The following is a 22642-nucleotide window of genomic DNA, read 5'->3' on the forward strand; positions in this document are numbered from 1 at the left end:
AAGGGACAGACAGACAGAAAAACTTTATTCAGCAAATGAGTTTTAGACCCAGCTGGGTCCCTGGGCCACTGCGCGGTCCCGCACTGCATCAAGTAGGTCATGCCGGGACATGACGTCGGCAGCCCGAGTCGCCGCAGCAAGCTGCGATGTCGGGTCTGCAGACATAAGCAGGACCTCCCAGTCCTCCCAGCTCGAGATGGCGTGCTGTCCCCGCTGGGGAGCGTCAGCAGGGCAGCCGAAAAGGATATGGGAGAGTGTGGCGTGGGGGTCACCACATAGGGAGCATGCAGGGGATGTTCCGCAATAGTGGGATAAAAGCTGAGGGGATGACAGAGAGCGGGTCTGGAAACGTCTGAAGAGGATCTGTTGGGAGTGCGTAAGAGAGGGGTGGGGAGGAGGGTATGTCCGACGGTCCAAACGGGGTATTTGCGAAGGGATAAAGGTGGTAGTGAAAGAAGAAATAGGTGCCACAGTGGAGGGCTCCGTAATGATTGATACCACCTGCGGATCTTTACGTGCACTGACATCGCACAGCACACGGGTGCCTTAGCATTTCGCTTCTATCGAAACGCAGCCGCCACGGTCGGGTTCGAACCCGCGGGAACTCTGGATCAGTAGCCAAGCGCAATAACCACTAAGCCACAGCATTTTTGTCTTTATTTCCTGTTTCTACAGTTTACAACAGATCAAAAACATGTTCTGCGCTACATTCTCAAACATCAAGAGCGGACACGCGTTTCACTCTCGTGAGAAAATCAAAACTGTTTCAAAGAACACAACTCTCCCATCAACTCGATAACTTCATCTCCAAAACATAGCTCCTTGTGCACTTCACGTAGCTTAAATATGTTTTCTTTGAAGTAATCTCGGACAGACCGCGCATCTTCATCGCAGTGTCGTGCAGCCATTTTGCTTCGCCAAATGCGGTGCAGGCCAAGAAAGAAAAGTACATCGGAATTATTAAGATCCGGCTCAACGTCCAGGAACCGTATCCGCCACCGCGGCATGTCGCTGGGAATTCATTTAATTAGTGCCTTCATGAAATATCTAAAATAAAAGCGCATCGTTTTTTGTGTGCTTAGAGCTATCCGTCTTTAAGCAGATTATACATAAAACAAAGCAGTGTCAATACTAGGGACGTAGAGCGTTATCACCTGTGTGTATAGTAAAATGAAAATCGGTTTTTGAGAAAAGCAATTGGCGCAGTAACTGTCTCACATATCTCGGAGGGAGTGAAAGAAGAGCTGCCGTAGGGGAGGTGTCCGGCATAATTGTCATATATGTAAGAAAAAAAATTGAAAATTGGTTTCTGGGGAAAGGAAATGGCGCAGTATCTGTCTCACATAACGGCGGACACCTGAACCACGTCATAAGGGAAGGGATAAAGGAGGGACTGAGAGAGGGAAGGTGCCGTAGTGGAGGTCTCCGGAATGATTTTGACCACTTGGGCATATTTAATGTGCACTGACACCGCACAACACACGGGCACCTTCGCGTTTCGCCTCCATCGAAACGCGGCCGCCGGAGTCTGGTTGGAACCCGGGTACTCCGGATCAGTAGCCGAGCGCATTAGCCACTGAGCCACCGCGTGGTTGGTATTCGGAAGCACATTTTGCTGGTAATTGCAAACTCTTTCTTTTATTCACTTTTAAACGACTGAACTACTTCCACCACCGTCTTATTCACAGCGCATCACTCTTCTGTTGTTGCTTTCATCTTTTGCTCTTCTCATTTTTTACCGTTTTTTTTTTTGGTTTTGCTGCTGGCTTGCTGTAGAAACAATGTTCACTTCTATCAAGCAACGACGGCTTCGTGCACAGAAGGGTGAAATACTCATCACCACTGCAACGGACACTGGTTGGACGCCCTATTTTCCTCTTCTGGCTGGTGTGGTGACCGAAGTAGGTCCATGGACCGCTATCTCACGGTGAGTATCTGCTCCGTATTCCTGCAGCTGTCATGAACATGACGTCATGCGAATACAAATCCTCTTGTCTAAACGTTCGCTAGGACCCTGAGGCGCCCCCTCCTTTGTTCAAGTTGCACACTGGTACGTTGCCAGATTATTTTTACCATGGGGAGCTGTCTGCTTGTTGTGTCTCAAACCAGAGTCAATAGAACACGGCTTTATTGATTGCTGCAGGATGCTCTGCTCTGTTTGGTAGTGCTCCGCGGACAATAAAAAAAGAATTAGCCTTGACGCCGCATGTGATGCGATTCATGAACGTTGAGCTGGATCTTTATCAATACGATGTATTCTTCCCTCTTGGCCTGCACAGTATTTGGCGAAGCAAATTGGCTGTACGACACTGTTATGAAGATGCGTTACCAGTTTGATGGGACAGTTGTGCTCCTAGAAGCTCTTCTGAGTTTATAATCTGAGCGAAACGCATGTCCGTTCCCGATATTTAAGAGTGCATTTGATCAGGGGCTAATTTCTTTTCAAACACAATACACCACAAACTGACAATGATGATCAACATTTAATTTCACTCCAGCTAGGGCAGGAAGTCCAAAAAGCTCCGCTTATACGTATACTTATTCGCGAAGACCTACTATGGCGTGCCTCAGTTTTTGGTCGTCTACAATATTTGGTGCCGCAGTGCAAACAAGTGTCATAATATCAACGTAGACAATGGTTTTCCTCTTTATCCGTAACCCATTCTTGGCAGCTCGGGTTGCAACACAAACCTGGCAGGACCAGGATATTGAGGGCGACCACCACGAAGCGGGTTGTAGTCGTAGTCATACGAGGGTGTATTGCTTATAGGAATGCGCTCTCCAATTCCACTTAGCGGTGCTTGATATCGGACCCTAGCCTGTGTGCAGCCTCTAGTCGCATAGCATCATGTAACGGACTTTGCAATGTCAGCCAATTTTGAAATTTTGCGTCGGCTTCTGTCGAATGAAAGCGTCTAAATATCTTCTCCGGGTATATCTCGTCTAAATAGCTTCTCCGGATATATATCGACAGTTGAAATGCATTACTGCGTTGTGTCATCTACTATCTGCACGTGGTAGCGATTGTGGCTCGGCTTGAGCCAGTGAGCAGGCCTGTGCACTTTTCTATTCTTTCTTCCTGGCAACAACCGACAGACAGACCGTTATTGTAAGCAAAAAGTAATACATATAATTTGCTATCTTTTTTGTAAGTGGCAGAAAAATTAGTCTAGTAAAGGAGCCTTATATTGTAAATATTGTAAAGGAGCATAATTCTGGCCCTCCTGGCTTGTTGTCAAAGTTCCTCACCAAATATCACGGCCCTTACCGTGTTGTCTCTCAGAGTTCTCCCCGACAACGTATACGTTGTGGAACCGTTCACACCCTCCTCTGACCACCGCCGCCGTGGCCGTGAAACCGTTCGCATTAGCCGCCTGGAGCCTTACCACGTACCCATGATGTGTACCACGCCTTGAGTCGCCATGGAGGATGGCTCCTCATTCGCCAGGGGTCATTATAACGACGAAGGAGTGCCCGAGTGGCCGCGAGACTTCTTCGGGTTGGTGCTGCTGGAACCGCTGTCTAGTCTGTGAACGCTGTTCTGCGCTTTGTGCTTTGTGCCGTTCTGCGCTTTGTGCTTTGTGCAGTTTAAGTAGCCAAAAAGTCGCCAAGGTGCCAGCACAGATTTTAAGTTCCTCCTTTAAAGCTAGCCAATTTAGCGCAGTATCGCCACTAGCGGCAACGCTGCCTAGAAGCCCTAATTGATTCCTGCCCCTGTATATTCAGAATTCACTCAGTTATTTCTTTCGCGTGGATGTTGTCTGTGCGACGTAAAAGCGTGAATTTGAACAACGCGAACATATCGGCGCGGATGCCTGTGTCAGTGGTAAAGTTTGTTTTCCTTGTCGTTGTTTTAAAGGGCATAAGTTTTAGAAATTTATGAGCTTAAAGGTGTCGAGAGTGTTAAAACTGCAGGTAAGGCATGCGAAGTACTTTCGGGCTAGGATTTGAAATAGCGACATAATGGCCGATTGAAATCGAGAAGGCCATCAAGCTTCTCCGCAGCTCCAAGTGTGTGTGTGTGTGTGGGGGGGGGGCATAATGACGTCATCGATGTTAGCAGTACATTTCCCAAGCAGAAACGCTTGCTTTGAAGGTAACTACCAAACGCCGCCGCAAGGCAGGGTGTGTTTGCGGGCAGCCCAAATTTCAAATCTCACCTTTCATGACGTCACACCGAACTTCTCCGCATTCTTCCGGTGCCACGAGGAGAAACCTAAAATTTAATCGTCGATTATGCCACTAATTCAAATGCTAGAGCAAAAACACTTTGCGTGCTTTACCTGCAGCCTATACAGATTTGAATCCTTGAGCAGGGGAGAATTTTCGAACAGTGGTGCAGTTGCCCTTCAAGAAAAAGAAAAACAAATTAAGCGGATAAAAGGCGAATTTATGTTGTGCGGCATCAACATCGTCCCACTACGAATAATCCACGCCTCCTGAACCCTTTCCACACTTAAACGCGAGTCCAACTTGGCGATGTGGGTGCTTCAGAAGCGCATGCGCTTCTCTGGTGGTACTGCGTCATTGTCGGCTGCCGCGTCCAATGCGGGGTCATCCAGGCCTTCGTTGCTGTCATTGGCATCGACGCCCAATGTATCGGCGCCCGATTTGTCGTCGTGCGGCCTCTCGATGACAATCTGGCCTAGCAGGCAGTGCCTTACCTGCGTAGACAGGAAGCCTATGCCAACCTCCTTTAGCGTGGCACGGAGACAGTCGCTCAGATCCCGCACGTAGTATTTCCTGCAGGCAGACAGCAGGTTATGAACCGTTTAAGTGTCTTGATGCTACCTGCGCCCATAGCCGCGTTTACGTAAATGCGACCGGATGCGTCTTGGGACGATTTTTAGAGAGAAATAGCTGATTTGGGGGAGGAATGGTGTGACTCGTCCTCTACTCTCTTCCTGGATGTTTTTGCACTTTCCCTCAAAAAGTAAACTGAGTCGACTTCTGTCGCATTCATGTAAACGTGACCTATGACTAGATTCAAAACTAGGACTGGCGCCAGGACGTAACTGCTTGCTCTGAATCATTTATATAACTTTCAGACTTTGGCAAAAGTTCACTTTGTGAGCGGTAATCAGCCACTATGATACATCCAAAAGCCAAAGAATAGGTTGACCTGATTAACGCGTGGAGATAGATTTTTCGGAGTACATTGTCAAGAGGAATTCCGGCGAAGTATTTAGAAATGGCGAAGAAATATAGACAAATGAGATTAGTCGGTGGAGACACTTAAGCTCTGCCATAAGGGTATTACGCGATAGCGGAGTGGATTAATGTACATATATGCAGAAGTGATCACTCTCTACTTAACATTCATAGCTCCCTGGGAGTCTTCATACCACTTTTTGCGCAGTGATGCGCGATGCGCCGCTGCCTCTGCGATGGTAGGTGCTTCCAGCGGTGGGCCTTGTGCGACCCAGGTTGCTCATCCCGAGCGACCAATCATTAATTCAACTGTCACCTGCCCCGGTGGGCACTTTGCTCACAATCCGATGGGCAGGTTGTGATGACGCCGCAAGGTCACGTGACCTAGGTGGCCCGTCTGCCTCCTAGGTTGCTTCTCAGGGGATTTTTCGGGGACTTTTCCCGCAGTGTCCACTACGCCAACGTCGTTGGATTTTCTGCGACACAAGCTGCTTAACGCTGTCGCGTTAGAACAAGAAAGACCTAGACTACATCGTCTCTGCTATACGTCGGATATGCTCGATACGATGGGGTTGCCGTCGTTCAGGTACATAGGTATCGTGCACGACGTTTCAACGTGATCACAACGGATGCTCGTATACCTGGTAGCCCAGTTGGTCGAGGACGTGTCCAGGACGGCGTTGGGGTCTTGGTGGCGTGTCGCAGCGTACCTCTTCTCGTCGGGCACTGTGGTGGATATGCCGAGCAAAATCTGTTCCTTCTCCCCTGTGACGCTGGTGACCGTCAGGACGACAGCGACTTCACCCGTGAACAGCTCAGCGCCGGACTCGTCGACGGCGTAGGTGACGACAAGCGATCCGAGCGGCATGTCGCAGCCGAACAACCTGTCAAAAGATGGCGCTGCATTTGAGCTTAATACCGGCTTTTTCACAAGGCTGCTGTGCCCATGCACACCTCTGCGCACGCACCGCAGCGCCGCCATTGTTAACAAACATGACGTCTGTTTCGTGGCCTCCGCGATCAGCTCCGACCGCGCCGTGTGCTTGATCGCGGAGGCCACGTTTGTTTTGTGCTGCGCCCTGATTCCTTCTCCTGATCGCCGCGATCGCCGCGTGCGTCATAGCCTCTCGCGTCGCGCGAGCAGTTGTTCTCGTGCTTGGGAAGCGTTCGGGCGTGCGTACTGTCGACTCCAGTCCGTTCTACATCGTCCGGCAATGGCGAAGACTCCCGCAACAGCCCGTCTTACTCGACGACCGCGACATCAACGGCGTAAGCGCCAGCGGGAAAGCGACCCGAAAGTGACGCCGAAATGTGAAAACTCAATGTTGTGGCATATTTGTCGCATCACATTGTATCACCGCCTGTCGGTTTTTAAAAACTGGTCTCTTTTAGATTCTCATACACTTGCACACTCTGACACTGGTTGGACAGCCGCTGGCACCTTTTGGGATTTGGGAGCGAATGCTCACTGGCATGCAGACGAGTCGTGCATTTTTTGTTATGAAATTCTACTCTGACGTCATTTACCCTTCATGAAATCCTGTTCGGAGCTGTCACTGGAAACCCTGGCGGCCAAAGTCTCACCGAAAGTAAGGCTTGTCCTCAGTAGGCTGGTCCCCGGGCTCGTACTGCAGGCGCAGGCATCCGCCACCGTTGTAAGCCTCCTTCGTGTGCACCATGGCCGTGGCGGAGCCGTTGCCGCAGGGCCAAGTGCCTTGGTCACGAGGCTGCAGCTGCTGCTTACACAGGTTGAACCACGGCAAGCTCGATGTAACCTGCATAGTTCATCGGTGGTAACCTTATGTGCCTTCTACAAGTATCTGCACCACGGCCGCGGATGCCGGTGGCCTCTGTGGAGCTCACACGAGCCCCTGTCTTGGAAAACAGTATTTACGACAACTTTTCATTGTTTGTGTGTTATTCCTGCTTTGTTTTTGAGGAAGAACATTAGGATAATGATTGGAATGGGAGTAGGAGGTTTGCGGGTACTGGATAGTTGCTCCAGGTCCTCCAGGTGCAAGACATGGTCAGATGTTTATGGGAGAGGGCTTTGTCCTGTAGAGAACCTGTGATCACAGGAAGATGATGATGATTACATTGTTTATAATCTACAGAAGACATTACTAGGCGCTCAGGGGTTTCCCGGGAGTTCCACTTTATATCTCCCACAGCTAGGAAACCTGTGTTGCTGTAAGTTTCGCAGTTCTTCTAATTTAAACATTGCAAACTTTTTGCGAACCCCGAGCCTTGAAGGCCTTCTATTCTAAAGTTCTGAATTCAAGACGCGCGATTTGGTTCGCTATACACCTTTGAAACGGTGGCTATAGGTTGGCTGGCTTGTATTGAAGGGGCTTAACGTTCCAAAGCGACTCGGGGTAGGAGGGACGTAGTAGTGGAGAGCTCCATGGAAATAATTTCGACCATGTGGGCTTCTTTGACGTGTGCTGACATCTCACAATACACGGGTCTCTAGCATTTCGCCTCCATCGAAATGCGATGATCTTTCGCATTTTTTTGGTTCAGCAGAACAGCACCATTCAGCGACCACGGCGGCCTTTGAAAAGATGTCTAGGCAAATGGTCAAATGGCGAAGAGGCTGACCTTGCCGTTCCTGCAGAGCCTGTCCCCGAATCCTTGGCAAAAGCTGCTCCTCAGAGGCAGCGTGGTGACTCGCCACTCGGGGCAGCAGTGGTCCGGAAAACTCCACAGTCTGAGAAATCGGAGGCATTTCCAGAAGCGTGAGCAGCGAGTACTGCATCAGGTTGCCGCAGTACACAAGACTGGCGTAGTTTGCAGTCTTCTGTTATTTCTTAAAATGGAAGACACCTTTTAACACCACCAGAGAAATAACTTTTAAATTGGTATCTCTCTGCCTGCACCCGTACATCGTCTAGCGGGTTATTTCTGCCCTAAAAGCGGCTGCCACCTTCGCAGCTTACCGGTACTGGTTTTCTGTAAACTGCGCCTTGCCCTGGGTCTCATAGACCCAACCAGCAGCAAAAATGCCAGCTGACAGACCGTGCTTCCGAACTGCTTCCACCGCCTGAAACGAAGTGGAAGAGTTAATTATACATGCCCACTAAGAAGAACGACAACGAGTTGTCAACAGTCAGACTAACATGGTATTTAGAAGACAGAGAAACGCATTTAGACCCCATAGTTAAACTGTGTACAGGTGCCCACAACGCGAAAATCGCGGACGGCAAAAAGTGGACATCCTCGGAGTTTTGCCGTGGCACTCGACATGCGGAGTCTATGCTTCAGTCCATGACAGAACGCATATGCCGTCAAGCAGTTAAGGCTTTCCATGCTTGAGTGCTCTGAAAATTCGGTGGGCACTTTACACACATCCTGAGCAAGAGCATACAGCAGACGTGCTTGACAGCGTGAGCGCCAGCACATGTTGCAGCCGCTATATACCACACGGCGATCTTTTATCGGATGGTCACACAAGTACTAAACTGAAATTTGTACTTTTTAAATAACGATTCCACACACTTATACTGTACACTAGGTTTCAGACTTTAGGTCACGGCTCTCTTAAGCCATCAGTCCTTCCCCAGTTTCTCAGTGACATCCACCGCGCATGCATTTACGTTGCCTTCGTTACCGCTTTATCCTGTCGAGCCTTGGTGAAACCGATATTTCGACAGAGATCTTTAGTAAATCGCCACCTCCAGACCAACATGTGACCTACTACTCAGGCCTATGTCTAGACAATATTGAGCAACAGGTGATTTACTACGTCACCAGTGCCTTTCATCCAGAAGCAAGTCTTTCATGGTTAAGTTCTATATACCTTTGCTGAAATCGCATAAATTAGCATTCTTGAAGCATAGCTTTGTTTCGCAGCGTCTTACTGGGATCACAGCGTTATAGTTTCACTTATGAGCGATTGGAGCGTCGAGAGAAGTTCTCCGTATAGCCTCCCTGTGCCTGCGCCTGCGCCACCATCCATAGTTCCGCACGTGTTTTGCGCCGCATATCCATCAATACACTCCTGAATCCTGCACGAAACTTCCTGTACGACCTCCGCTTCTGCCCTGCGTGCACTGACTGCCCTGTAATTCCCGTTTCTCCTATCCAGCTATCATTGAGTCCCTATTGGTCCTACGTGGAGGGCTTGGCTCACGTATGACCAGCTGGCGGACCAATGGCCTTGCTATGTTTAAACGGCAACTGCAGCACTGCAGGGCATGCAATGCGAAGACAACATAACCGCTGGTCGTTAAGGGTTACGGAGTGGATTCCAAAAGAAGGCAAGCATAGCAGGTGGCGGCAGAAGGTTAGGTGGGTGGATAAGATTAAGAAGTTTGCCGGCATATGGTGGGCGCAGCTGGCACTGGACTTGATTAATTGGAGAGACATGGGAGAGCCCTATGCCCTGCAGTAGGCGTGGTCAGGCTGATGATTATGGTGAAACGCTTTTTGAGAATTCGGCAATATTCAAAGATTCAGATTTTTATAGGCTGTAGGTAAATGACGCGGGGTTTTTACTGCAGCATTTAAAACAATGACGTGATCGACGAATAACTATTAGGCTTATCCTCAAAGCACCGAAGCAGTGCAAACAAGCTAGGTATGACATCAAGGAAAATGAAAGTTGTTTTTTTTAAAACGCTAAGGCGCCCATGTGCTGTGCGATGTCAGTGCACGTTAAATATCCCCAGGTGGTCGAAATTATCCCGGAGCCCTCCACTGCGGCACCTCTTCCTTCCTTTCTTCTTTCAGTCCTTCCTTTATCCCTTCCCTTGCGGCGCGGTTCAGGTGTCCAACGATATACGAGAGACACTGCGCTATTTCCTTTCCCCCAAAAGCAATTATTGTTATTATTATTATTATTATTATTATTATTATTATTATTATTTGGGGAAAGAAAATAGTGCAGTATCTGTCACACATCTCGGCGGACACCTTACCTCGCCGTAAGGGAAGGGATAAAGGAGGGAATGAAAGTAGAAAGGAAGAAAGAGGTGCCGTAGTGGAGGGCTCCGGGATAATTTCGACCACCTGGGGATCTTCAACGTGCACTGGCATCGCACAGCACACGGGCGTCTTAGCGCTTCGCCTCCATCGAAACGCAGCCGCCGCGGTCGGGTTCAAACCCGGGAACTTGTGTTTCGTAAGATTTCAAATTTACGCTTCCGTCAGCCCCTCTCTACCGTGTATTGTTAGAGGCTGCTAAACAAGGCTCGGCTGGCTTTGCGTTCAGTGGCGTTGGTCTTCTTCCTTCAGAGCAAGCGTTTATGAATTGGAAATGTACCAGTGCCGTAAATATCGGCTTCGTGCTCCCCACCACTTTGCCCTGCGTGCTGCGGAGAGGCTTGAAGGTTATCACGATTTTGATCTGCGACTACGTCACCTTTTGAAATGCTAGCCCAAAAGGACTGCATGCTTGCTTTACCTGAAAGTTTGACAAATTCGACCTGTATAAGCTGGTCGAATTCTAAAACTTCTGCAATTACATTTCAAAGACATCGGGGTCCATAAGGTGAAGTGAAGTTTATTTGTTCTATAGCAAATTTTGGAATATTTCCCTTCACGACATACCGGGTTTGGATCGCGGAACCTAAGGCATCTGCACGTCCTTTAGTAGTGATCAGCGCTATCGATACGACTAAGAATATTCTTATTTACAGTTTTGTTATCCATGAAGCGGGTACTGGTGTACAGCTGCTTGCTAGATACCCAACAATCCTGGACAAAAGCATCCTTGAACGGGAACAAGTTTGTGAACGCAGTTTTTTCATATATTGTAAGATTTCACTATAACAATCAATATACCCGCTGATCTCCCGTCGGCAGCCATGAATTTTATCTTGCTAATAATATTTTTTGCTGCCGTTAAAAGTGTCTCCCATTGGTTTTATATGACAGTCTTAACTGTTCGATGCGAGCGATGGAAACACTCTAAAAGAAAGATTTTGCTACACATCGGAAGAATGGACCATTACCTTTAATATTTCCAATACCTTACAATACTTAAATATTCCAAAATTTTGTCCAAGAATGTTGGACATAAATACACAGCGACTTTTTTTCTTCCTAGCTCTGAGCTTAAATTTAACACGACGGCCTTTACACCCAAACCCCAGGGCATATGCGATTCCGTACAGCAATAGGGAATATTCCAAATTCCGCAAGTGCGCTTTCTCGCATAACAGTGGTTGCCCAAGACAAGATGGCTGATCATGCGTTTCCAGCTGAAACAAAGCAAGAAGGACTAGTTTTTTGTCTTATTGTTCCCAAATACGTTTCTTACATTCTATCTACACCCTTAGCACCTGTCCTGTCTCCTTTGCAGTGTTTTTTTTTATAGAGAAGTCGGCTATCTTGCCTTTGGCAAAAGATTAATGTGAGAAATAATAATAATAATAATAATAATAATAATATTAATAATAATAATAATAATAATAATAATAATAATAATAATAATAATAATAATAATAATAATAATAATAATAATAATAATAATTGGTTTTTGGGGAAAGGAAATGGCGCAGTATCTGTCTCATATATCATTGGACACCTGAACCACGCCGTATGGGAAGGGATAAAGGAGGGAGTAAAAGAAGAAAGGAAGAAGAGGTGACGTAGTGGAGGGCTTCGGAGCCTTCCACTACGGCACCTCTTCTTCCTTTCTTCTTTCTTACGGCGTGGTTCAGGTGTCCAATGATATATGAGACAGATACTGCGCCATTTCCTTTCCCCAAAAACCAATTATTATTATTATTATTTCTCACATTAATATTTTGCCAAAGGCAAGATACTTTCGGAATTCTGAATATCATCTGTTAAGCGCCTGATTTCTGGCGTTTCTGTCCTATTTGAGATCGAGTGCTGCGCAAGCCTCGTTTGACAAGCGTGCTACAAGGACACCTACCTTGTAGGTGTCGTAGCCGCCTTCGTACTCCGTGTCACGGGAGAACACGTCGATGCCGACGTAGACGTCGTTCTTGCGGTCACGCGCGTACCGCGCTGTTGCCTTGAGCCTACTTTCCTTCCAGCGGAAGTTCAGCAAGATTCCGTCGCAAAGCTGGAAGAAGCCGGCGTTGTTGGCGTTCAGCTCGTTCTGGGGCGACAGCTGGCCGTCACGAATGACGCTGTCGTACCAGATGACCAGGGATCCTAGTACAGCCTTGTGCGTCTGCTCGGCAATGGCCGACACTAATCTCTGCAGGGGCCGGACGCAGTTTTTCGCCTGCGGAAGGGAGACACCGTTCCTCTGCCTATCCAAATCGGCATTGACTATACTTAGGACGTCCTGGGGACATTCAGGATGTCCAGAGGACGTCCAAGGGGGATTAACTGCCCATTGGGTAATTAAAGCGACCCTGAAATGATTTCAATGGGCATATTCTAGTGCCACAGATCTGTAAAGGTGGTCTCCGTGGGTATTCGAATGAAATTTGAAAGCTCAGCGTGGAACCTGTAATTTAGAAACAATTTTTTTAAAATCGCTGCAAGCAGTAGTTCGCAACCGATTAGGGCGACACAGCTCACCGCGCGTCGTCTACCCCGATGACGTCAGTGGGCAGACAGGGCGAGCTTGAAGGCTGGCGCTTCTGCCCGCTGAGGTCATCGGGCAGGGGACGCGCGGTGAGTTGTGTCGCCCTATTCGTCGCGAGCTACCGCGAGCAGCGGCTTTGAAAAAATTATTTCTAGATTAGAGGGTGCACGCAGAGCTTTCAAATTTCACTCGAACACCCACAAAGAGCACCCATAGCGGTCTATTGCACTCAAATATGCCCATTGAAATCATTTCAGTGTCCCTTTAACATCGGCATTTCAATCTGTGAAATGCATTTTATGGTTACGTTTTGACTTCATCCTATCCGACTTCGCACCATCCGCTCTCCCCTGTCTGCTTACTTTGTCCGCACCTATCTCCGTAGATATGCACCTCTGAAAAACTCAATCTGTCCCTCCTGCATGCGCGCAGGTAAAGCTGCGCGCGTGTGCGAACGCCAAAAGCCCTAATTAGGCCAATGTCCCATAAACAGCAAGCGCTATAATGCGTGAGCTTCAGAGGGAACCACCTCACAAATACAGGCCTAAGTTAATAGAGTTAACAGAGAATCAAATAAGTACAGTCTCTGTTGAAAGTATACATACCAAGGGGTCTGCTTCTGACCCCTGATGTGCGGCTCCTCTTGCTTGCTCAGGGTCCCTAATATCACGAAGGCGGGGAAAATTGGAATCCTCAACCCTCTCAAGCTTATAGGACTGTCAAATATGCTAAAGAGCCCCGCTAAACGACTTGGAAGCAAACTCGTTGGGTTCTATATTTTTGACAAAGACTGTACATTCCGAAACAGGTTGCCAATATAGACTTCGTAAATTGTACACTGTCCTCATGTTTCTTCTGCCTTGCTACGTGCGGCGCTTCACCATAGAAACAATCCGCAATCTGGCCCAGAAAAAAAGTTTTGAAAAGCAAGCAGCAGCAGCAGCATTCAGCGAACGTCAACTCTATGTAACACTTCTAGAAGGATGAACGCAAAGACAGTGTCCAAGACGAGTCATACTTGAACACTGCATAATGCGTACTCCACGGTCATCAGCCAGAAACGAGCTTTAAACCGACTCCTGTGTCCACCTTTCTTAACAGTAAGCCCGATTGTTAATACTTCACGCTGCCGATTAGGAGCAAACATCACTAACCAATTGGAAACCGATGTTTATCAGCCAGCCGTCGAATTTGTAGAGCACGGCGACGCGGGCGAGTTGGGATCCAACTTGCTGTTCGAGTTGGCGTCCGTGGATCATGTTAAATGTCTTCAAGCCGGTATCTCCTTCTAGAGTGAACGTGCCTGAAACCGAGTTGAGAAAAATTGAAGGGAACATTCAGCTCACTTCATCTTCAATTCCACCCACCGATGTGACTTAGTGGCTTGGTCGCTCTTGTGCTGAGCCCAAGGTCGCAGTATTAAACCTCGGCCGCGGCGGCTTCATCAGGGGGAGGTCACATTAAAAACCGCCATGCGCTGTGTCATGTATAAGTGAATATTAAACGACACCATATTGCCGTGAATTTTTGCAGTGTTTGTTCATTCTTCAAAGCTGCGGGCACGCTGCTTTATCACTTTGTTTGCGATGCAAGACGCGATCAGATTTATCTCTGTTGATCGCATCCTGGCAGAGCCGATTCTACATTGTTCCAGAATGTTCTAGTAACTTTGCACGATTTATCTCGATTCGCTTATCAGCTTTGAATTGAGCACGGCTGACAGCGGCGGGCATTCTGTTCGACGACCGCCGAGCACGCCTGTTGCTGCGCCGCCGCCGATTGATTCAGTCCATTGTGGGCGCAAGTCAGCCCAAATAGAGAGCTTTGTTTAGACGCCATTTTCGCTATCGTTCGGCTCCCCGGATTGAAGCCAACACTTCGTGACAATATGGTCCAAATAAACCCGGAGCCCTACAGTACGGCGCCTGTCATAGCCCATGTGTCCATTTGGGCCGCTCAGCTCCCGTGACACATACCATACCATACCATACCGCACCGTGCCGTACCGTACCACACCATCCAAAATGAAATACAGTTGAACCTTGTTATAACGAAGTTTATGGGTCCCGGCAATTAGCTCGTTATAGCCGTAGCTTCGTTATAGCCCGTATTCACCGAGCTTCTTAGGGGGAATAATCATTCCTTCGTTATATACAATATTTGGTTGTAAACCTTTGATTATAAATATTCATAGTAGCCAGTGCATGTATCCTTAATCAAAAGTGCACTGCCACTGAAGAAGCGCTCAGTGGCTCAAAAAAGAGCAGCCTAACTCCATTGCATCGATTGAGGTGTGGAATAAAACAAAAACAAATGATGGTCAATTTGAGTAGTTAAGCCATATGAGAATTATGTGCGCTAGAAGTTCGGTTTTCACTTAGGTGCCGGTGTCCAGGTCCCGTGTTCACGGATGGCAGTTGTTTGGATAGCGATAATGGGTTGATGTCCGTATATATGCGGAATTTGTCATTTTCTACATTCAGAGATTCCTGAGAGTCTTTCTATCACTCCTGGTGCAGTAGTGAAGCACTCAAGCGATGCACCACTGCCCTGCGATGGCGAGCGCTGTCATCGGTGGGACCTGAGTTGCTTGGGTTTGGTTGCAAACCAGGCTGCTCTTCCCGAGCAGCCTCTCATGATTAGATCAGCTGCCGCCTGACATGGTAATATATGCGCGCGCGCGCGCGCGCACGCACGCACGCACGCACGCACGCACGCACGCACGCACGCACGCACGCACGCACGCACACACACACACACACACACACACACACACACACACACACACACACACACACACACACACACACACACACACACACACACACACACACACACACACACACACACACACACACACACACACACACACACACACACACACACACACACACACACACACACACCTGAGCAGGTGAACAGCCTGCCCCAAAACCGGCTTTAGATGAAAACAAACACAACGGCTCAATGCAGGTAATGGCCACCCACTATAACTGCCAGCGCACTAAAAATCTTCAAGCTCGCCATTCAGAGTTGTATGATGCGGAACCATGCAGCACAGGCGATCACAAACGGTTCCAGTCATGACGCGTTCCCAACCGCCCCGTGCGACTCACCCAGGACTTGGACGCCGTGCCTGTGGCCGGCGGAGGTCCATCCGGGAGGCGGAATGGTCACCATGTGGTGCGAGTAGTACACGAAGGTGTTTATTATTTGCCAGTGATGGAAGCGGTAGGCGTCAGCCTTGGCACAGCCATGGATAAACCTAGGACCAAACAAGCAAATTGAAGACATAGGTAGAGCCTTATGCAGGGTAATACAGGTTATGTCTTCCAGCAACAACTGTCTAGAGTGTGAGGAAGGGATAAGATTAGGATTACAGCACATGAACTGAGTTAGAGTAACGCTATCCCAGGAGCGTTTTCAAAAATGAATACGAAAATCTTCCCATATATGCTAGATTGCTAGAGGCAGCTGTAAGGACCGACGTGTGCTCTCTTCAACATTGAACATGAAAAGTGCGACATCATTCATCTGCGTTGCCTTTTTCTCGACGGAGGAGCTTGTTCTTCCGACGTCAAGCGCTATTCACTAGATAACGCGTTCAATATCGTGTGATCATCAGCTTATCGGCGAGGTGCTGTTCCTATATGTCTTGTACTGGTTGCGTGACGCAGTTACTAACAGAATCTGAGATGCTCGAAAGAAGAGAATCGTTTCAGCCTTGCGCGCCATCCAGTCGCACAAAACTACTTTCACTATACACACAACCTCAATAATCTTCCCTGTGTGTTTAGGTGGGCACCTAAAGGACAGTGTACTCCATGCAAGCAAGTAATTACTCATAAGCAGCCACGCCAATTTTCAAATACTTTAAGTTCAGCAATAATTTATCTCGGCCATTTCTGTCCTCCATTATGCTCTTCATCCATGCATCCTCGGCTGGCTTGGCGCCTTGACAAGATGCATGATTCGATATTGATGTTGGTTCGACTGTTCCGTTTGAATCGGGTGGGCAGATACTTCAGGCCCTAGCCGCCCATAAAGAGGGATATGAGAAATAAAAGAGAACATAAACCCAAAGGAAAAATACATCCAGAGGTCGGTTACCATATCAGTGTAACTCGAAATTCATGGACAGCTGCTTGCGATGGCGAATCATTGTGTCCTCGCCTCTGGTAGAATGCCCGTGATGTGACTATGCTGTCACTAGTGACGCCCCTGGGTAAGGCTCCCTCAGTGTGACGCGTTACTATGACGCGTTGGAGTGACTTCTTACGTGACGTCACTGCATGGTAACCAAACAGCTTATGTTGTTATGCTAAAGCCGCAAAATCAGGAAATATGATTTTAGCCGCTGTTTCTCTGAAAACAGAAACAAGAAGAAAGACAGAGTGGAAAGGAAGGTAAACGGAGCAATGCTCCAGCCCCGGACATGGCCGTGGCAGGTGAGCTACATTTTTTTGTTGTTGTTAAAGACTGTAAGCAGGAAGGACTGCTCACTGGACATTACTCAGAAAACAAGCTGGAGCGATGAATAACTCAGGGCCTCGCACCACGCTTACCTGTCCTCCAGGTACCCGCCCATCATGTCGTGGCAGAAGAGCGTCCTCGAGGCTTGGGGGTCATTGCCTCTCTTCACCTCTCGCAGCGCCTCGACGGCGACCAGCGGTGCCTCCGTGAAGTCCAGAAGGTCATCGAGTTTCTCCAGCGGTTCAGTGACTAGACCAGACTTGGCTCCTCGCTGCAAGCGGCTTGGTGGACCTCCTCGTGGGGCTGAGGATGAGTCGGACGACGAGGTCGAAGACGTATCGACATCCATACCCTTCGCAACAAGCCGACACCTGATTGGACGCTAAGGACAAATTAGAGAAAGCATCAGGCAAGAGCACCAAGAGACAGGAGTGAGGAACAGAACAGCCCTGTGGTCGCTTTTTCATGCCATCGTTCATGGCATACCAATTACTCCGTGTACTATCGGGAACAAAACTCTCCAGGACGTACGCACGAGAACAAAAGCCGGTAGCCCCGTTATTAGGTAGTTGATCAAAGCCAAACTTTCGGAAGTGATAGTCAGACTCACGTGCTCCAGTATAGCGCAGTGAAAGCAGTTGTTCGTTGGCAGGCAGGCGTGACGCCTATGGACCTATATTGCTTCTTCCGAGTCCTGGAGAGTTTTGACCCCAACAGTGTCCTGTCCTAACACATTGAGGTGTATGTTTTTTATTTTCAAATGTGTCGCATTCGCGAAACACCAGCACACGGGTGCATGCAAGCAGAAGACATCCTTTTGGGTCGGGTGCAAGGCTGTGGGTCACAGACACGAAAACGACTGTGCAGGCACTTTCTTTTTTGCACTGCAGGTGACGTGTACTGGACAAGGACAGAGTTAATCTGCTTAAAACTCTCTAAAAATGAAAGGTACAAGAGTCTGATTAGTATATACAGTCGCAGACGCGAAACCGAATCTGCTTTCTTTCACTACCACTACACATTCCACTTAGCGACGCTTTTAATCAACTTCTTCAGGCGATTCAATTCGTAGTTCGTGCAAGTAAACTGCGGTCGAGCGCACCATGCGATGCAGGACGCAGACAATTCCTAAGATTGCGTTTGCAACACTCAGGCGATTCGTGTAGACCGCCACAGGAACTTGGCGGAAAATCAGCGGGCATTGGCTGTGTGCCCAAATCGGAAGTACTCGTGGCACTGCTGACTGGGCTCAGCTTGGAACAGATATGTCAGTATACGTGTCCACTTCGGGAGGGCTCTTCGAACCCCCAAAAAACAGGACCACGCTCTTGACCGGAACAAAAGATTCACCTGCAGTACTATTACATCTGTACGCAGACACGACACCACCATCTTTACAAGCCTCTCAAGGGTGATGTAAGGTGTCCGCTACAGTCATCGCCTTTTGCGGAAGCAAGGTCAAGGGACTCAAAACACCACAGCTGCGTTATTCTCAAATCTTGCACAGTCACTTGGGTCCCTCAGGCACCTAACATTAGATATACGCCTACCTAAAGGATACCCTGCCTTGCTAAAACTATTCACCTGTGACCAGGCACGTAGGCAGAAATTTTTTTCGAGAGGGGCCCGAGGCAGTTGTATATAGGGCGAAGCCCTGAGGAGGGAGGGGCAGGGCCCATGCCTAACAAGAACACTGCTCTGGAGGGGGAAAGTAGTCGGGCTCCCCCCCCCCCCCCCCTCTTGGATACCTGCTTGCCTCTGATATATCTGAGGAGTGAGGGGAGATAAAACACGTCCGATTCCTTTAAGCAAATGGTTCCACCATTAGGGAGAACTAGAGAAAAAGGTTTTGTCAGCGATATCCGCAGCGCCGGAAAGAGCCAAGACTATGGAAGCATATCAGTCAGCAAAGACAGCCATCGTAGGGCACATCACCACTTACAGGTTTCAGAAGGCGCGGCTAGGGCAAGAGGGCGGTGCCCTTCGAGCTGCTTTGAACGCCACAGCGAACGGCACCACGCGCACTGCTTGTTCTTTTCGTCGACTTCTTTCTCTTGCTTGGAGGGAGAGCCGAGCACTAGAAGGAATAAATCTATAAGCGACCCCCAAGCAGCCGTAGGGACCCCTAAACGCCATCGCTTCATATCCTTAAAGTGAACTTGTGTTTTCCAAGTTTTTTCACTTAACGCTGTGTTTCTGCATGCTTTGTACCTGCCGCTGAAAAGGTGGTGGTGGTAGTGGCTTTTTATTAAATAATAGTAAAAAGGAAGGAAAAGATTTTTGCTAGCCCCGGCATCTGCCATCGATGCTGAAGCACCTGAGCTGGGGCAGCGGAAATAAAGGATAGCAGGCAGACTGGAGAAATGAAATGAAAGCGGTGAGGGGACAGGAAGAGAGGATAGGGGGAGAAGTAATATGTACAAACTATTTACACAGTAAGAAATATGTCCAGGTTGTGTGCGTGATTAGTTAATTTTAGAGGAATTAAATCACACACGCGCACAGCACTGTGTAGGTTACAACTGGAGTGGGGCGTCCAGTTATTAATCGTTCAAGGTAGAACTCGCGGAGCGTTCGGTCACTGCGTGTAACTACTTGACGGACAACAGACGGGACGTCAAGCCCGTGTGTTCGAGGAATGCACAGATGCTCACCAAAGTTCGCTCACGAGTGCGCGCACTGCCCTGCGGCCACAATAGCGTCTTGATGGAGTCTGGTAGTATGCCCTGCGCCCTATATGCCGCGAGCATATCGCGACGAGCATCGGCGAACGCGGCACAGTGAAGGAGCAGTTGTTCTAGTGTTTCCACTGCACCGCATCCGTCACACACATCACTCGTCGCGATTCTGTGAGGCTCCCGTCGTTCCCCGGACCACATCACGCAGCCAATGCCCGTGCGGAGGATCATTACACGTTGTGACCGTGTAAGTGCGCGACAGCCGGTGATACTGTCGATGCGCTCACCTCCTGCGACCGCCTGCGCTCACCTCGCAGAAATAGGCGCGCGTCTGGACGCACATGACGCCAAATTTGTTACCCTACAAGCACTGATAAACACCAAAGCCCCTAGCAGAAAACGTGTTACCAGCTCTGAGAACCCTCGAGCAAAAACCTACCGGTCCGCGACCGCGGCGGTCGCTATGAGTAGTGACAACGAATCTGTCAGGAGCTTTACCAGCCACCAGGATGGCTCCGCTCTCTAAATCAGGCACTCCTGACCGCGTAGAGATCTGGCAATGGAATTGCCGAAGTTTCAGGAGAAAACAAAGCCTCTTGAAACAATACGTCAATGTCGCCCCCATTCGACCCGATATAATCTGCCTGCAAGAGGTAGGAGCCGACCCGGCGCCGACTCTCCCAGGATATTACACAGTCCACAACGCGAGCTCGCCAAAAGTTGCCACCCTTGTTTCTAAGGACATCACGGTGGTCGAACACTCCTTGAGGGAACATTAGATCAACTACAACATGATAGAGGTCATTCCCAACAAGAGGGGTCGCAAGAGCCCCTTCGTTCTGAACGTGTATCACCCCCCACGAGCAACAAAAGCCGATTTCTCTGACATACTTAAGAGGCAGATCAGCTAGCTGTTTCGCATCAGCTTATCGCACTCGGTGACTTTAACTCCCCCCACAGGGAATGGGACTAAAAAACGAACTCGCTGCGTGGTCTGAGCGTGGTACGAGCTCGGGATGCCCTAGGTCTGGAAATACTTACTGATCTTTTATACCCAACCCGCGAAGGAAACAGCGTCACGCGCGATTCATGCCCTGACCTTACAATCGTCAAGAACATCCATAACGCTACGTGGACAAATCTCGGAGAGAGCTTAGGTAGCGACCACTACATCGTAAGCACATCTATAATCTCCGCACACATTCGTCGCACCTTGGGAACAGCCAAAATCACGGACTGGACTAAATACCGTGCACAGCCCGTTCCGGAAGACCCCATTTAATCAATCAGCGAATGGAGTGAACAGATTCGGAAAGCACACAAGGAGGCCACCACCGAAGTACAATGCACACCCGATAATCCGGCGGTCGATCGTCACCTTCTGAAGTTGTGGCAGACCCGACGGACGCTGGTTCGCAGATGGAAACGCCAACGCCTCAATTGTCCCCTGAGACTCCGCATATCACAGATCACGGCAGAAGCACAAGAGTATGCACAACACCTCTCTCAACAGAATTGGCAGGAATTTTGCGAGTCACTACGCGGCACGCTGGCGACCTCCCGCACCTGGGCAATCCTCCGCAGCCTCGTCGATCCGCAAACATCGCAGTCTGCCACTAACCGTACACTCAAGAAAATCGCCCATCTCTACCCCGGAGACGACGCGGCCCTCCTCACCGCCCTCAAAACCAAATACATCGGCACCCCCCCTCCTCTCAGCACAATCACGTACACGGGAGGCCCAAATTGAGAGGCTGGACACCCCCATCACCACTGCCGAGGTTTACGCCGCGGCTCGATCTGCCACACGCAACACGGCAGCTGGCGCGGACAAGATCACAAATGGGATCATTCGAAACCTGGGCAAGTCACAGATCGAGGTCCTCACTACCTACATAAATGACACCCTATGGGAGGCGGGAGAACTCCCTGCAGAGTGGAAACACTCCGAAATCGTTACTATCCTAAAACCAGGCAAACCCCCAAGCCTGGAAGCATTACGACCCATCTCCCTCACCTCTTGCCTGGGCAAACTATCCGAGCGCGTTATCCAGACCCGCCTCCAAAACTACATAGAGGACAACCTCTTTCCACCCACTATGATCGGCTTCAGGAAAGGTCTTTCTACGCAAGACGCTTTCCTCCTTCTCAAGGAAGTACTCAGTAACATCCCGAGAGGCGGCGAGCACCTAATTATGGCACTTGATCTGAAAGGCGCTTTTGATAACGTTTCTCACAACGCCATCTTGAAAAAGCTCAACGCCCTCGACTGCGGACCCAAGACCTTACATCAAAAACTTTCTCAGCAACCGCACGGCCACGATTGGCTTGGGAGATGTCCGCTCTGGCACTGAGCAGACACCCGACAAAGGCACTCCCCAAGGCTCTATCATCTCTCCTCTCCTCTTCAATATAGCTATGATCGGCATGGCAAAAGCACTCGAGGCTATTGAAGGCATCGGCTATACTATCTACGCCGATGATATTACCATTTGGTCCACCTGGGTTCCCTTGCCGACAAAGAAACCACCCTACAAGAGGCAGTCGATTGCGTAGAAAGACAAGCAGCAAATTGCGGCCTCCGCTGCGCACCCGACAAATCCGAAATTATCCGCATTCAGGGCTATGCCTACAAATCTCCCGGCGACATAGAGGTTTACTTCGATGGCATGAGAATAAAGGAAGTCCCTCTTATCCGCATCCTGGGCCTTTGGCTTCAGAGCGACAGGAAAGCCAACCACACGTTACAGCATCTCCGGACAACTGCCCTCCAGATCTCCCGCATGATGCGGCGCATCGCCCGCAACCGAAAAGGCATGAGAGAGGAGGA

General features: G+C 49.2%; 1 protein-coding gene across 1 annotated transcript; it reads right to left on the reverse strand.

Moving 5' to 3' along the window:
• Positions 1 to 4409: 4409 nt before the first annotated feature.
• Positions 4410 to 17510, reverse strand: LOC144100236 (cytosolic endo-beta-N-acetylglucosaminidase-like). The gene is made up of 9 exons (XM_077633253.1): positions 17227 to 17510; positions 15778 to 15926; positions 13816 to 13964; positions 12035 to 12352; positions 8091 to 8194; positions 7753 to 7861; positions 6736 to 6926; positions 5793 to 6035; positions 4410 to 4743 (listed from the first exon to the last, which is right to left on the reverse strand). Exons 1-9 carry the CDS (start codon positions 17481 to 17483, stop codon positions 4491 to 4493), a joined length of 1773 nt encoding a protein of 590 aa, XP_077489379.1. The 5' UTR covers positions 17484 to 17510; the 3' UTR covers positions 4410 to 4490.
• Positions 17511 to 22642: the final 5132 nt, after the last annotated feature.

Source organism: Amblyomma americanum, chromosome 8, assembly GCF_052857255.1.
Source record: "Amblyomma americanum isolate KBUSLIRL-KWMA chromosome 8, ASM5285725v1, whole genome shotgun sequence".
NCBI classification, from domain to species: domain Eukaryota; kingdom Metazoa; phylum Arthropoda; class Arachnida; order Ixodida; family Ixodidae; genus Amblyomma; species Amblyomma americanum.